This window comes from Phaethon lepturus, unplaced genomic scaffold, assembly GCF_000687285.1.
Source record: "Phaethon lepturus isolate BGI_N335 unplaced genomic scaffold, ASM68728v1 scaffold801, whole genome shotgun sequence".
NCBI classification, from domain to species: Eukaryota; Metazoa; Chordata; class Aves; order Phaethontiformes; family Phaethontidae; genus Phaethon; species Phaethon lepturus.
Genome location: NW_010518261.1, coordinates 6,738 through 19,714, shown reverse-complemented (window position 1 = coordinate 19,714; position 12,977 = coordinate 6,738). Strand labels below are relative to the sequence as shown.

The window sequence follows — 12,977 nt, the reverse complement described above, 5'->3', positions numbered from 1 at the left end:
TGCTGTGCACAGCTTCTCCTCATTCCTTGAATATGCAAGGCAGACCCCTAAGATTCTCTCATCCCATCGTTCTCTCTATAGAATATACCCGTTCCTTTTGATGTACTTCATTTTTTTTTTTTTAGCACCAACTTTTTAGTTTCCATGTCACTTTTTTCACTTTGGATATTCTGCCAGTAGGATTTCTCGCAACATGTACACCTGGCAAGCTACATCTGGAGCTCCAGGTGCTGGAGATGGGCAGGCTGAATGTTTTGATGAGTAATAGTCACCGATGAATGCCTATATTCTGATAGTTGCCAGAAAGTTACACAGCTACAGATTGCTTGCTCCTTTAAGGTTCCTCTGAGCTGATCCACTGGTGTAAGGCATTTTGTAGCTCAGAACAACTATCCAGGAAAGAATTGTCAGTGCCTAGATGTGCTGTAGGGGTACTCCATATCTTGGATAAAGGTTCAGAGGTGTGATCAACTGAAAAGGTTGCAGCTATGACAGCCTTAGATTTAAGTTAATCCCTGGGTGCCAAACAACCCCTGAAAGCTGCTGTCAGTCTGCAGAAAACAGAACCACCTTCAGCCTAGGTCCCTAGTCTTTCAAGATGGAAAACAGAATTATCTCTAGAGGTGCTAGAACTGGAGATTATAATGCCTTTATTCCCCCCTGCTCTGCCAACTGCTTGATGGGTGGGAAAATCTGAGTTCTGAAGACTTTAGACCAATAATGGTGTCACAAAGCTCAGGCAGTGCCTTTAAGGCAACCTGGCACCTCCTGGAAGCCATCATGCCCCATCAGGAGTCTATGGTTAGCTCCTACACAACACACATAGAACTGGGCTTATAAAAATTGTAGCCTAGTAGTCAGCACACTGGCAGTAAGCAGCTTAAGTTTACACCTGGGAGTGCAGTTAGAGGAGTTTGTCTCTTCTATCTCAAGGAGCAAGATGCTAGATTACAAACCTCAGACAGGCGTCGTTTCCCAGCTCGTTAGTGATCGCTGAGCCGTCACCTCCATTTCCTGCAGGAGAAGGCGGCAGCCAGAGGAATATCTCAATTGTAGGTCCCAGCAGTGCGTAGGTGTGACCTGGGCACATTTGTGGTAAGTTTTGCTGACAATTATGTGCCAAGGAAATTCAGGTGTCTGCAGGGTTATGTAAATTCAGGTTTCTGCAAATCACCTACCGGCACTGAGCCTAGGGCCTTTTCTGGATTGTATCTCGAATCAACACTAAAATGTGCCTTGCCTGTGAGTCATCCTGAGTCTAATCACTCTCTTCCCACTTTTTCCATCCTTAGTAAAAGCAGTTACAACTCTAGTGCAAATACTATGAATTTATATACTGTCATAGTCATAAAATGTACAATATTTTACCACTGTGCCTCCAGAAGGCCATAGTAGAGAAAAGCATCTTGAAGACAGGATGTGCCAATTGTACTACACAATTAAGATTTTAATTAAAAATTCTGCAGAAGAAAGCAAGATAGAAAAAACATAACCTGTATCACATTTGTTTCACACAAAGTGAAAAAATAAAGGTTTGTAAGACACAGATGAAGATAACAAAGGTGTTCTAGCTTAGCAAAGACACTCATTCTAAGCCTCTTTTCTCCTCCTCAGGAGATGAGGAAAAACAGGAGGAGGATACAGCAGACACACAAGGCAATGAAAGCAAGCAAGTGAACAGAGAACAGTTCTAGTTTAATCTAAGAGAGGGTCAAAAGGTAGCCTGGATGCGGCTATGGAAATTCTCCACCATTAATAAAAGCGTATGATTTGTCATTAATTTCAATAAATGTATTTGAAAAAAATATTCTGCATATAGTTCACTGTTCTTAATCAAATTCAGAGGGATCAACCACACAACCAAGCAGTGCACGCTCTCTCGTTTCTCAAAACTTAGGTGCTCCAGCTAGTTTTAACGGGAGTGTCCAGCTCCCCCATACGGGTCTCAGGGTTCAAGCTAAATGGCACCATTTAAGAACTGGTGACCCAGAGGATGAGAAGAGTGGCCAGCAACAGCCAGGAAAGTTTTCTGGTAGGAGGAGAAAGTGGTGTTGAGCCCACCTGAACCCACAGATCCTGAGGCAGCTTACGGCACTGACTTTCATATCTAGAAGTATAAGACTGTCTACACCACGTTTACAGCCATGATAGGAGATTGCTTGATGCCGTTGTCTAACAGCTGATGTCTAGTCCCCTAGAAGACAAGCCTGGATCTTGCTATGGGGTGTACCATGACTGTGGTATTGATCATGAGTGTTGCTGCATTGCGAGCCTGGCAGGAGCATAGGTATGAGATTCACCCACAGCACAGCCCTGTGACCACTGCCCAGGGAAGCGCCAGGGATGGGGCAGTCCCGGGGAAATCCGCACACCTCCCTCACGAAGAGTCTTGGAGACGTGGCATTACAAATGGGTAAGATGAATAGATGCGTCTGTCCTGAGCCTTGCAAAAGCAAGATGGTTTGGAATACCGGAATCTCAATTGCTTTTTTTTTTCACATTACAACCTCCCTTTTACCTTTTAAAACCTTTTAAATTTTCTTACAATCCATAGTCCAATTCAAAGTACTATTTGCCACCATTGGACTATTAACTACCATTAAATACACGGTTCTGCTATTGGAAAAACATATGACAGACTACCTTAAGCTGGTATCTGCCACTTGAGCATTAAAATATGGTTAATAGATCTGTAGGCCAAAATAGCCTGTTTTGTGTACTAGTTTAACAGTGTGACAGGTATTGTGCAATAACCCCATAGAAAAGAACTGTCCCGTCACAAGTTGGGTCAATACACGGCTGGATAAAAGCTGTCATTCCCCTATTTCCATACATTAAATGCTTAGGATAATGAACTTTTTTTAGGAACAATCCTGTTTGCACTGGACTCAAAACAAAAGCTTTAAACAATTTTAATTGAAGATCTGTTGGGACAGTCTAGAACTGAATTTTGGATGGCCAAAGACTTTTACATAAAATTAACTAAAAGCAACTCATTGTATTATGATACTACTCTGTTTATTGGATATTAAAATTGTCTACAAGTAAACATCATTATCCTAATTTGAAATATGGGGAAACTGAGGAACAAGAAAGCAAAGGAATTTGTCATCATTAAGCATTTAAACAAGCTTATGCTTTCTATTTAATGCTGTATTCACTAGTCCTACTGCCTACTTATTTAGCAGCAGAAAATATTTACTTGGAAGAAAAATGTAATTTTTTGTTGGGGAGAAACTTCCCAAGTGAGATCCGGAACCACATTTTGTGCTTTTTTTCTTGAGAATCAAATGACATCGCTTTGTTTCTTTATCAGTAAATATTGGGGTTTACTTCCTAATAACATGAGATTTGTTCGCATGACTTTCAAGGAAAAAGAAGTCAGACAGGAGCTACCATTAAACATCTTTTTATTGTAGTCTTTAATGTACATGCAGAATTAAAAAAAAAGTGTCAGTTATATCTGTAAGCGTATAACAACAATGTAAATGTCTTGGATCAGCAATGTATTTGGATTAGGGACTAATAACTCTAAGTGAACAGACATCTTTCAGGATATACAGTTTATATGGTAAACCAATAAGGTTTTCTTCAGAGTGATTTTCTTCATAAAAAGATAAAATATTTCTTGTTTACAATCTTGCTTGCTTTTAATACTGAAAAAAATCTGTAATAGTACACTCTCCATTATGTACATAGAAAAACATAAAACTATATCCATACCAGTGTCTGTTTTAAATGCAAACAATAGTAGTTAATAGCTTTGTAATTTTTTTGTGCACCCTCTCCCACTGTCTCCCCTCCCTGCCCGTAAAAAATGCAGCATTTCCTAAAGTTTTCAATGCTTTGGCAGAAACTGAACCGAAGGCACTCCCGTGTTAGGTAAAGCAATAGGTGAAATATCAGCGCTAAATAAAAAAGCTGTAGGTGTACCAGACAGCTCCATGCTCATCCCAAGGGCCAAATCTTGCACTCTCCGAGGTCAAGAACTGGTTTGCTGGAGATCCCAGCTGGAGCAGGCTCAGGCCCCAGCTGGGTTTACAATAAAGCTGATTAGCCTCACCACTATTTTTACAAATGCTTCACGCGAACCGTAGGAGGGTGCAGAGAGCACCTCTGAACACAGTACTGTCACGAGGGCAAAAAGCTCCTGCAGGTCACAGCATCGCAAAGGCTTTGCTTTCTATGCCTTGCGCTTTGCAGCGTGGTAGTTTCACACAACACCCTCCGTTTAAGACTTCCTGATGTTGCAGCTCAGCTGAAAACGAACAAACCAAGCCACAAATGTGAAGTTTCCAAACCATCTCTTGCGATGGATTAGCTTAGACTCAGCAAAGCTGAGGATAACTGGCGTTCTCCGGAAAATAACCCGTGTGCTAGTGGCATGCTGAGAAGTTTTGGAAGCAAATAGAGAAGTTTTTCTCAGGGGCTGCTCCTCCTTGGCCTCATGTGGCTTGTGTTTGGCACACTTTCATTTTTCTTGTAACTCAGGGTTATCTCTGGCATACCTGCGATACGTATTTATATGAATACTTTGAAAAAAAAATAAAGAGAAGCCTATGAGATAAAGCACCTAAATGCTTTCTAAGGGATGTGTCGTAAGTCACAGTCAGGAAAACTCTTCCATAATGACCAGTTTTAGTTCTCAAGCTGCAGTTTGCTTCTGCAATCCTAGTGAAGGTTAAAAAATGACTGCAAACTTCCGAGAGAATGAGACATAAAGGCACTGCCTGAAGCTTTTTATGCACATGAAAAGCTTTCATGTGTCAGTGTCTCCAACCTGATAAAGTGTTAGATTTTCAGGACATATATTAGTTCAGTAATTTGTTTACTTGACTAATTTATTCATAGTGCACCATATCTGACCATGACTGTAAATAGCTGCAGTCAACTGACAATCCAATTGAAAAAGAACATTCTCCTAAAACCTGCCAGCTGGTCACGTTCACTCTGCTGCAATAGCTCTGCGCTCTTTGGCCACAATAAAATGAATGGCTTTATAGCGTTGGAAAGCATTTTTGTCGTTCTTCAGTATCACTGTGGATTTATCTCACAAGGAATGAAGGGCGAGATAAAAAGGCATCCAACAACACTTCAGTCTCTGAATTGAACAGCCAGCAAAATGATATGCAGCTGGCATGGAAGAATAGCCATTTAAGGTTAGTTTGAAATGCAGACTGAAGGGGAAAAAAAGAAAAAGGGGGGGGAAAAAAAAAAAGCAAGTAGTCCGGTAGGAATAAACAGTAGAAAAAGAAACTGAGCAAGTGATTCTTTGTTTTGGGCCAGTATATCCACCACCAGTTGCTATATGTTGCTTTGTGAAACACGAAACTGGCACCAAAACACTCCAAACAACACAAAACCCCTACCCCCTTCCTAGGCTGATGGCTCTCCTTGAAATGTCCCTCAAATCTCTTTCCGTACTGTGGCTCGGATGCTGCTGAACATTTTTCCTATGGCCTCAAACAGTGGGTCGCAGAACGTGTGGATGCAGATCGAATAGACACGGCTAATGCACTGGATCTCAATCAGGTAGCTCCTTATGCACGGCACCACCGCCCAGATGTGCAGGAATGACAAAATGGCAAAGTAGATGCCCCAGATGAGAGCCATAGGAATGCCAAAGATTGCTGACAGTAAACGATAAAACCAGTATTTCGTTACAGTGAAGGTGGTAAAACTGGCCTTCCAAATCCCATCAAAGCTGTGTGTTCCCTCTGGCTCAGCAATCACATCTTCAAAATCAATCTGCAGCAAAGAACACAAAGTCAGGTCAGTCAGATGTTCACACGAAGGGTGGATTCCAGAAACACCTTTCCTGGAGAGCAGTGGTCCACTGCAACGCAACACCGAAGCACATTCTTCCTACGTCCCAACAAGATTCAACCCATTTTAACACATCGTTTAAGCCATGAATCTTCAGTAACCATATTTTTCCAGTGACTGTCAGGGAGCCTCAATGATTAGCTCAAAATTAGACATCTACCTTCTAGATACCACAAAACTGAATATATTTTCCTCTTCTCCTACAGCCCTAAGGGTATGCAGTGCCCTTAAAATCTGCTTAAGGGACAAACCAGGTAAACAGAATCACCGTGTTTGCATTGCCTAACTTAACTCTTTCACATCTTTATGAATGGAATACATGCAGTCACTACTTTGACTTTTTACACACCTCAAGCATGTATCAATAAAATGTGTTTTATCGTCCAAATTTTCCCATCCTTCCTCGTACAGCATTGATAAATTTTGACAGCGAATAAACAGTGAGGCTAGCTATTTAAATATTACTCTGAAACAGGCATAGATAGTTCTTAGCAGACTGAAAAATAAAATGCTGGATTTAGATCTGCATTAGGTAGAGCTCCTCCTTAGTCTGAAAGGGTTAGGGAGCTCTTTCATCTTATTAAACATAAGGAGGCTCTTCACATTAGAGCTGTGTTGTTCTAGCCTATCTTGTTTATGTGATAACACTCTGTTCATGAAAGACGTGGCTAGGCTAACATACTAATATTTAGAAGGAACACACTCTTCCACATATTTCATAGTTTTGACTATCCATAAACCGTTCAAAAAGTCACCTAAGGAAGCAGTGCATTCCAACAGGCATATTTTACCACTCTCTGTTGAAATACTGAGCTATTCAGGAAGCTTAATTGTCATAACATTTCTATTCAAAAATTAACAGAATTGCAATGATGTTCAGTTCCATGTCACACAAACATGTGTTTGATATAACCCACAATACAGGATATTTCATTTAGTTAGCACAACCAATCGTATATGTACTGCATTCAACAGGAAAGAGAACATCACAACACTATTCCCCTGCAAGAAACTAAATGAGTGAAGTCAGATGAAAGAAAAAAAAGAAATTGCATTCCTGGGACTGGATCCCAGAGTGAGATGACAATGCTGCCGTAAGTGAAGACTTACAGGAGCAGGGTAAACATGATATGGGCCAGCGGCCTCAGAAATTTGGGCAACAGGACCTCACCATGCTGGAAGGAGGTGAATATACACCCACTAAGTATAAAAGTATTGCTCATACTGTAGGAAAAAGCTCACAATCACTTATTTTAATCTAAAATATACATAATAACTGGAAAGAACCCTCCCACTCTCCTGTTTAATCTTCAGTCACCTCCAAACAGAAGTTACCAACAAAGGGAAAAATACTATAAAACTACTGGACTTTCTAGTTTCTTAAACAAAAAAGAAAATTCCAAAGCAAAACTGCACAGTCTAGGTGCAATTTACTTGAACGGCTTGAAAGTCCTTGGCAGAAAATTTCTGAATCAGCTGTGATATCAAATATCTGGCTTAATTCAACATATTATTAGGCCTGTCTGCCCATGCTTCTCTAGACATCACATAACGCAAACTGTAAACCTCCTCTTTATCTGCTACTCTGAACTAGGCTCTAGTGATCTGAAATCTATGATTCTTTGGGATGGGAATTCATCATCATCACCACCATCACACCTAAAGGTAGCATTTGGGTTGAAATTCTGTCTCCACAGAAACCAGTGGCAGACTTTGCGTTGGCGGAGTACCCAAGGAACACACCTCAGCGCTGCACACTCGTCCATAAAGGCGTGCAGAGACAAAAGTCTGTCTGGACTTTCTGAAACTGAACAGCACAATTTTAAATAATAGCTACAAAAAAAGAAAATGAAAAGAGTTTGAATCACGGTTCTCTTCTGCAATAGTTCTATGGGTATACAATAACCTCTGAGTCTGCACACAAAAATTCTGTGCACATGAATTTTTGGTAAAAATCTTAGAAAACAGTTTCCTTGAAACCAGCATCTAAAGACAGCATAGAAAGTACACTACATTCACCGCTGTGTGGAGACAGGAAAATGGAAATTATTTGGGCTCTGTAATTTCAGTGGGTGCAAGACTGAAGCTCTGGTGGAAATAACTAATTCTGGGGAAGGCATCACAGGTAACAATATGCACTCTATTTTCAAGTGGGGTTTTTAGATATAAAAATTCATGTTTGGGGACTAAACAACAGACAAAAAATTAGCTTTATGAAGTACTTTGGCCATAAAATAAGTACATGAATCAGTCATTAAAAATTAGCTGCAGTCTAGCAAGACAGAGCAAGGAACTTTGCTGGATGTATTGTGATCTTTTTACCAAATGAACCAATCAGCTCTCCTTGTATCAATCATGGGATTTTAGGACCGCACCATGAAAGAAAGAAGAAAAGGTTGCAGTTGTATACATGGAGAAGTCAATAATATCTACTGATGATGACATCTAATTGTCTTATATCTACCCCTGCTCCCCTCTGCCCCTTTCCCTCCCCAATATGATTTTAAGAAGATCTGTATTTTGTTCACTGAAATATAGATCATTCAACTGAATACACATGTTGGAAAAAGGTATGCATGAGTTTATGGAGCAAGTGTATTTTCTTTCTGGAATACACAAGCAAGTATCTGTTTCTGCAGCTATTCAAAAGCAAACTTTTCATTGCAGCCCATATCCCATGTTACCTCATTTTCAAAGCAAATGGGTGTTCTTGGCTTATCATCATTGTTTGCCTTGAAATCATATAATAAAAATATGCAGATGATGGCAAACCCCAAGATGATTACAGCAAAAAAAAGTTGCTTTTCAAAAATTGCTACTGCACAAAGACTACTTTTTTTCTCATAGGTTAAGCATAACCGTCTTATTCCAAAACTTCTGGCAATTTATTGCATGCTTCCCACTAGCTGATGTGATCATTGGCAGAGCCAGTTTGTGCACACAGCCATCACATGCACTTCAGTACGTCGAGGACTATTTAGGGTCACACCTAAACTCTTATTATTCAGTTGTGGCGGAGTCTCTTGTATTTTTCCAAGGTCCATAAGTCAGCAGGAAAGCAAGTTTGCATTGAGGTCCATCAGCCTTTTCATGGTTACATCTTCAATTTAGCTGTGGGACCTATTTTTATCAGCAAAGCATGTTTTTGGCATGCAAAAAGAAACCATAGGTTAATGTGAAGTTCCTAGAACTTTTAAAATAAATAGTAAGACTGGCCTGTAATTTGATTCCTTTCACAATAATTCATTATAATGAATGCTTTACTGAAAAATGGAACACAGTAAACTCTTCGGTTTTCAAATCAAATAGTAAACTTTCTGTAATCGTGATTCTTAGTAACTGATGTTTTTAGCCTGTTGTGCACTCCAAGATGTCCATGGAGTTCACCCTGGGGAGCTGACAGAAGAATCACACCATTTAACATTTCCAGATGGACAGCCCTGTCCTCATTCCAGGCGATGATGCTAATATTAGAACACTTATGATATATCTTTGGTCGGGATTTCCCAGCTCAAGTGGTATACAGTTGTCCTAAAAGTACTTGGGAATCAATCTGCCTGTGAGATGGTAATAGCGGTCTATCCATGCCACCAACAATTGTCAAGAGATTACCTTCTTGGAGCAATTTCAACAGCTCTCAGAACGTTTCTACCAATGCACAGAAGCTGAATAGATGGCCCTGTAGGAACCACAGCTGATGTTTCACTACCGTATCTTTCCCATTTCATTATTCCTCAAGTCCCATGTTCCACCTTGCTCCAGTTTGGATAAGGGAGATACCAAACTTAACTTGAGAGTGAAAAGATGGAAAAACAGCGTTGCAGCTCAGAGACTCTCAGCTGAATACGGTGTTAAAATGAAGCTGTTATCTCCCTGAAAGCCATAAGAATGTTATGAAACTACGTACATGTCAAGAGAGTCCAGCTACGACTGGAATGCGAACATCCACGGTGCTGTCCAAGACCAGACTTATCCGCAGCAGTGTACAATCTAAATTACAGAGGTAATCTGGGCTCTTCTATTTCTCTGCCGCTAACAGATCATGTACAGATCCACTGGCTGGGAAATGCTGTTTATTTCACTGTTCAGGCAGTACAGATAAGTCCTTACGCTGCAGGAACTGAGATTATCACCCAGATTCTTCCTGCACTGAACCACTCCCATCAAAGATCCTGTTTTTAACTCATAGGGATCAGTCCTCCACAGGCAGCGGGAGGAATAGGTGACTAGATGCATTTAGCCTTGCTATGGGTCCCATTTACATCACTTGGCTTACTCCTCCACCCCTCCTATTACGCTATTATGCTCCTCTGGTCTTTAGTTCAGTCGCACTCAGTGACAGCGAGTGTCATCAGACTGATAACAGTAGTCCAATTGAACTAAGTAAAGTAAAAATAGGACTGACAGGAGAAAGAGCAGTGGCCAGAAATAGGTTCCTAGGGAAAAAAGACACTCTAATTTCTGGTAATGAATCTAACTGGCTTGCCAGAATAAGATACCTTTTTTAGGGTATTGTTCTCAAGGGCGCTTTTGCCAAAGCATCACGTGCTTCTGTGAAGAACTCTTGTTTTATCTACATAAAGGCATGCTCAGGTTAGGCACAGGTTCAGTAGATTGCATGTTCAGCATACAGTTTGTTCCTCCAGAGCTGTCAGGGTGTGCTGTGAAATCATGTTGAGTTATCTGCCAAGCAAATGAAAATACAGGCACGTTCACTTGCAGCAAGGAGAGAAGTAAAGGAAATTTGTTTTGACCCTCCAAAGGATGCTAGTAACTTGCTACAGCCTTCTGTTTCAGCCAAAGCTATTAAACACTATCAACTCCTGTTCCATGCCTACAATACACTTCCTGACTTCAGCTATTCTTTGTTTCCTACTATTCAGTTGGGTAAAGCCAGTTTTTACATTGCTTGAAGCTTTTGTCTGATTCTGCTATAAGAATTACCGCAGCTTCTTTTGCTCTGCATATGTTTATTAAACTTTTATCAGGAAATTAAGGAACCTGTTTTGATTCTAAAAGACATTTATTTACAAGAAAGGGAAACAGTATGGGGAATTTGTAATCTTTTTTCAAAGTCTGTTAAAGAAAAAAACTATTAATTCAAAAAGCTTAGCCATGTGAAGTTACTGTTTTATCTAAAAAAACCACAGTTGACTTAAGAATATATGCCTTATATACGAAAATAGTTGACCTGTTGACCGTACCACTTTAGTCCCTATGTATTAAAAGCTGGCAGGCTGGAAAAGTGTGTTAAATGCCAACCTCAAATTGCCTACTTACCAGTTGTGCTTCTCCTCAAAAGTTTGTTCTTTGAGGTATGTAATATCCATTACATAGAAAAATTTACTGTGCTGAGTCTATCAGAAAAAAATTATTCAGATCATCAGCATTTTATGGAGGCTTATAGGAGTAAAGCTGCTCTTCTCCCTTCCCTCACCTGCCAGACACCAGGAGACTCGTTCCCCCTTTCAGGAGTCCTCTGTAATCTCCATCTGGCAAACGTTTACCTACAGTTATGCGGAGAAGCTGGTACTTTGTTCCTGAAAACATAAGAGCTTCATGATGCCCAGTTGTTCTACTTCCTCATTAATCATTGTTGTCGACAGCAAACATTAGGTACTGTCAGGTGTGTAGTAAAGGCAAAACTCACTCTATTCCAGAGTATTTATATGAGCCTCAGGCTACAGCATGGGTGACTACAAAACATGAACATCCATCAGTGTTCAGAGATGGGCTAAGTTCCATCACAACACAAGAAACCGCCTCGACTCTTGGTATGGCGGCAAGCACCTAACAAGGGAACCCAAGAATCCCTCCAGGCTGGGGTGCAGCAAGATCAGGCTCTGCCTGTCAACCTTGAACTCTCTCTTCAGAGCACACTGCTCTTCTGGCCAGATCAGAAGGCACAACACTCACTCCTTTGCACGAAAAAAGAGATGCCATGAGCGCAGATGGCTAGGACCACTGGTTTTGTGTAAGGCTGCTTAAGTGCAGAAAAATGACAAACAAGTAATTCCGAAGCGAACGAAACCCTAAACAAGCGAGAAGAACTGTTCCACCCCGGCTACGTGTTCAAAGTGACCAATGAATTTGCCAGTCTCCCTGTGCCTGCTTTCCATAATATGGCAAGAAAAGCGTTCTGCTGGCAGATCTCTTAATGGAAATAGTGAAACTTTCCCGAGTACTATAGAGTATGCCAGAAAAGCAAACAATGCTTTAACAAACAAGGATATTCATGTTGAAAAGCCAGAGAAGAAAACCAGTCCGGGCAGGAGTGACCCCTACTTCACTCGTAACAAATATTCAAATGGATTATGAGAAATACTTAATAATGCCATGACTTAGAAAAAGGTCGTGACTGCAGATCACCCTTTCACAAACTGAACATCAACAAATATAGCCAAAAAATAATTTGCTACTAATTAGTGAGAGAACAACCTCCTGCTCCCTGCCCGTTCTGAATTACTGATTACGGACCAGAAAAGCCCTGGTGAAGGGCTTTCTTTTATCAGATGGGCAGGCTCATCGAGAGCTGCGGAAGTACTCGTGAGAAAAATGCGACCGATGCCAATGGGTCAGCACTGTAGCAACCAGCCGTTCTCCAGAGATCAGTTCCTGAAGCACTTGCCTGTCCTGCCTCGATACAGCCCAGCAGAAGGAAAGACCGGCAGCCTCGAGGAGACATCTGCTCCTCTGAAACACAGCGACACTTCCTGCGCAGGTGGGGATATCATGTCAGCCCGTTCCTTGGAAAATATGTTGATGTCAGTCAGAAAATAAAGTGGCTATTTTCCTCCCTGGAAACTGGGCTGCTGGGAGGTTATCACCGTTTTCCCCAAGAGAAACTCTTAAGAGGCTTCCTTTGTTTTGTTATTTGTTTCGTGTTCTGCAGTTCCTTGTTTGATACAGCTGCTTGTAGCAAAGAACTCTGTTGCGTCTGTATGTACCTCAACATATGTCTGTCCATCTGTATGTTCAAAGAGGTATCTTCATCAACACGAACGCTGGGTGAAGTTTTGGCTACACTAAAGACAATGGGAATTTTTTTACTGATTCCAGTGGGATCTGGAGTTAAGCAGAATCCAGAAACATTAATAAAAGTAAAAATATTCTGAAAACAGATTTTATATTCTATTTTTATATTTTATTTT

General features: G+C 40.8%; 1 protein-coding gene across 1 annotated transcript; it reads right to left on the bottom strand.

The window, feature by feature from the left end:
- Window positions 1-3,405: 3,405 nt before the first annotated feature.
- LOC104628143 (caveolin-1-like) lies at window positions 3,406-5,865 on the bottom strand (the record flags this gene model as incomplete). Its single annotated transcript, XM_010296634.1, has 1 exon — window positions 3,406-5,865. A coding segment is annotated over one exon (459 nt), but the record flags the coding sequence as incomplete, so codon positions are not given.
- Window positions 5,866-12,977: the final 7,112 nt, after the last annotated feature.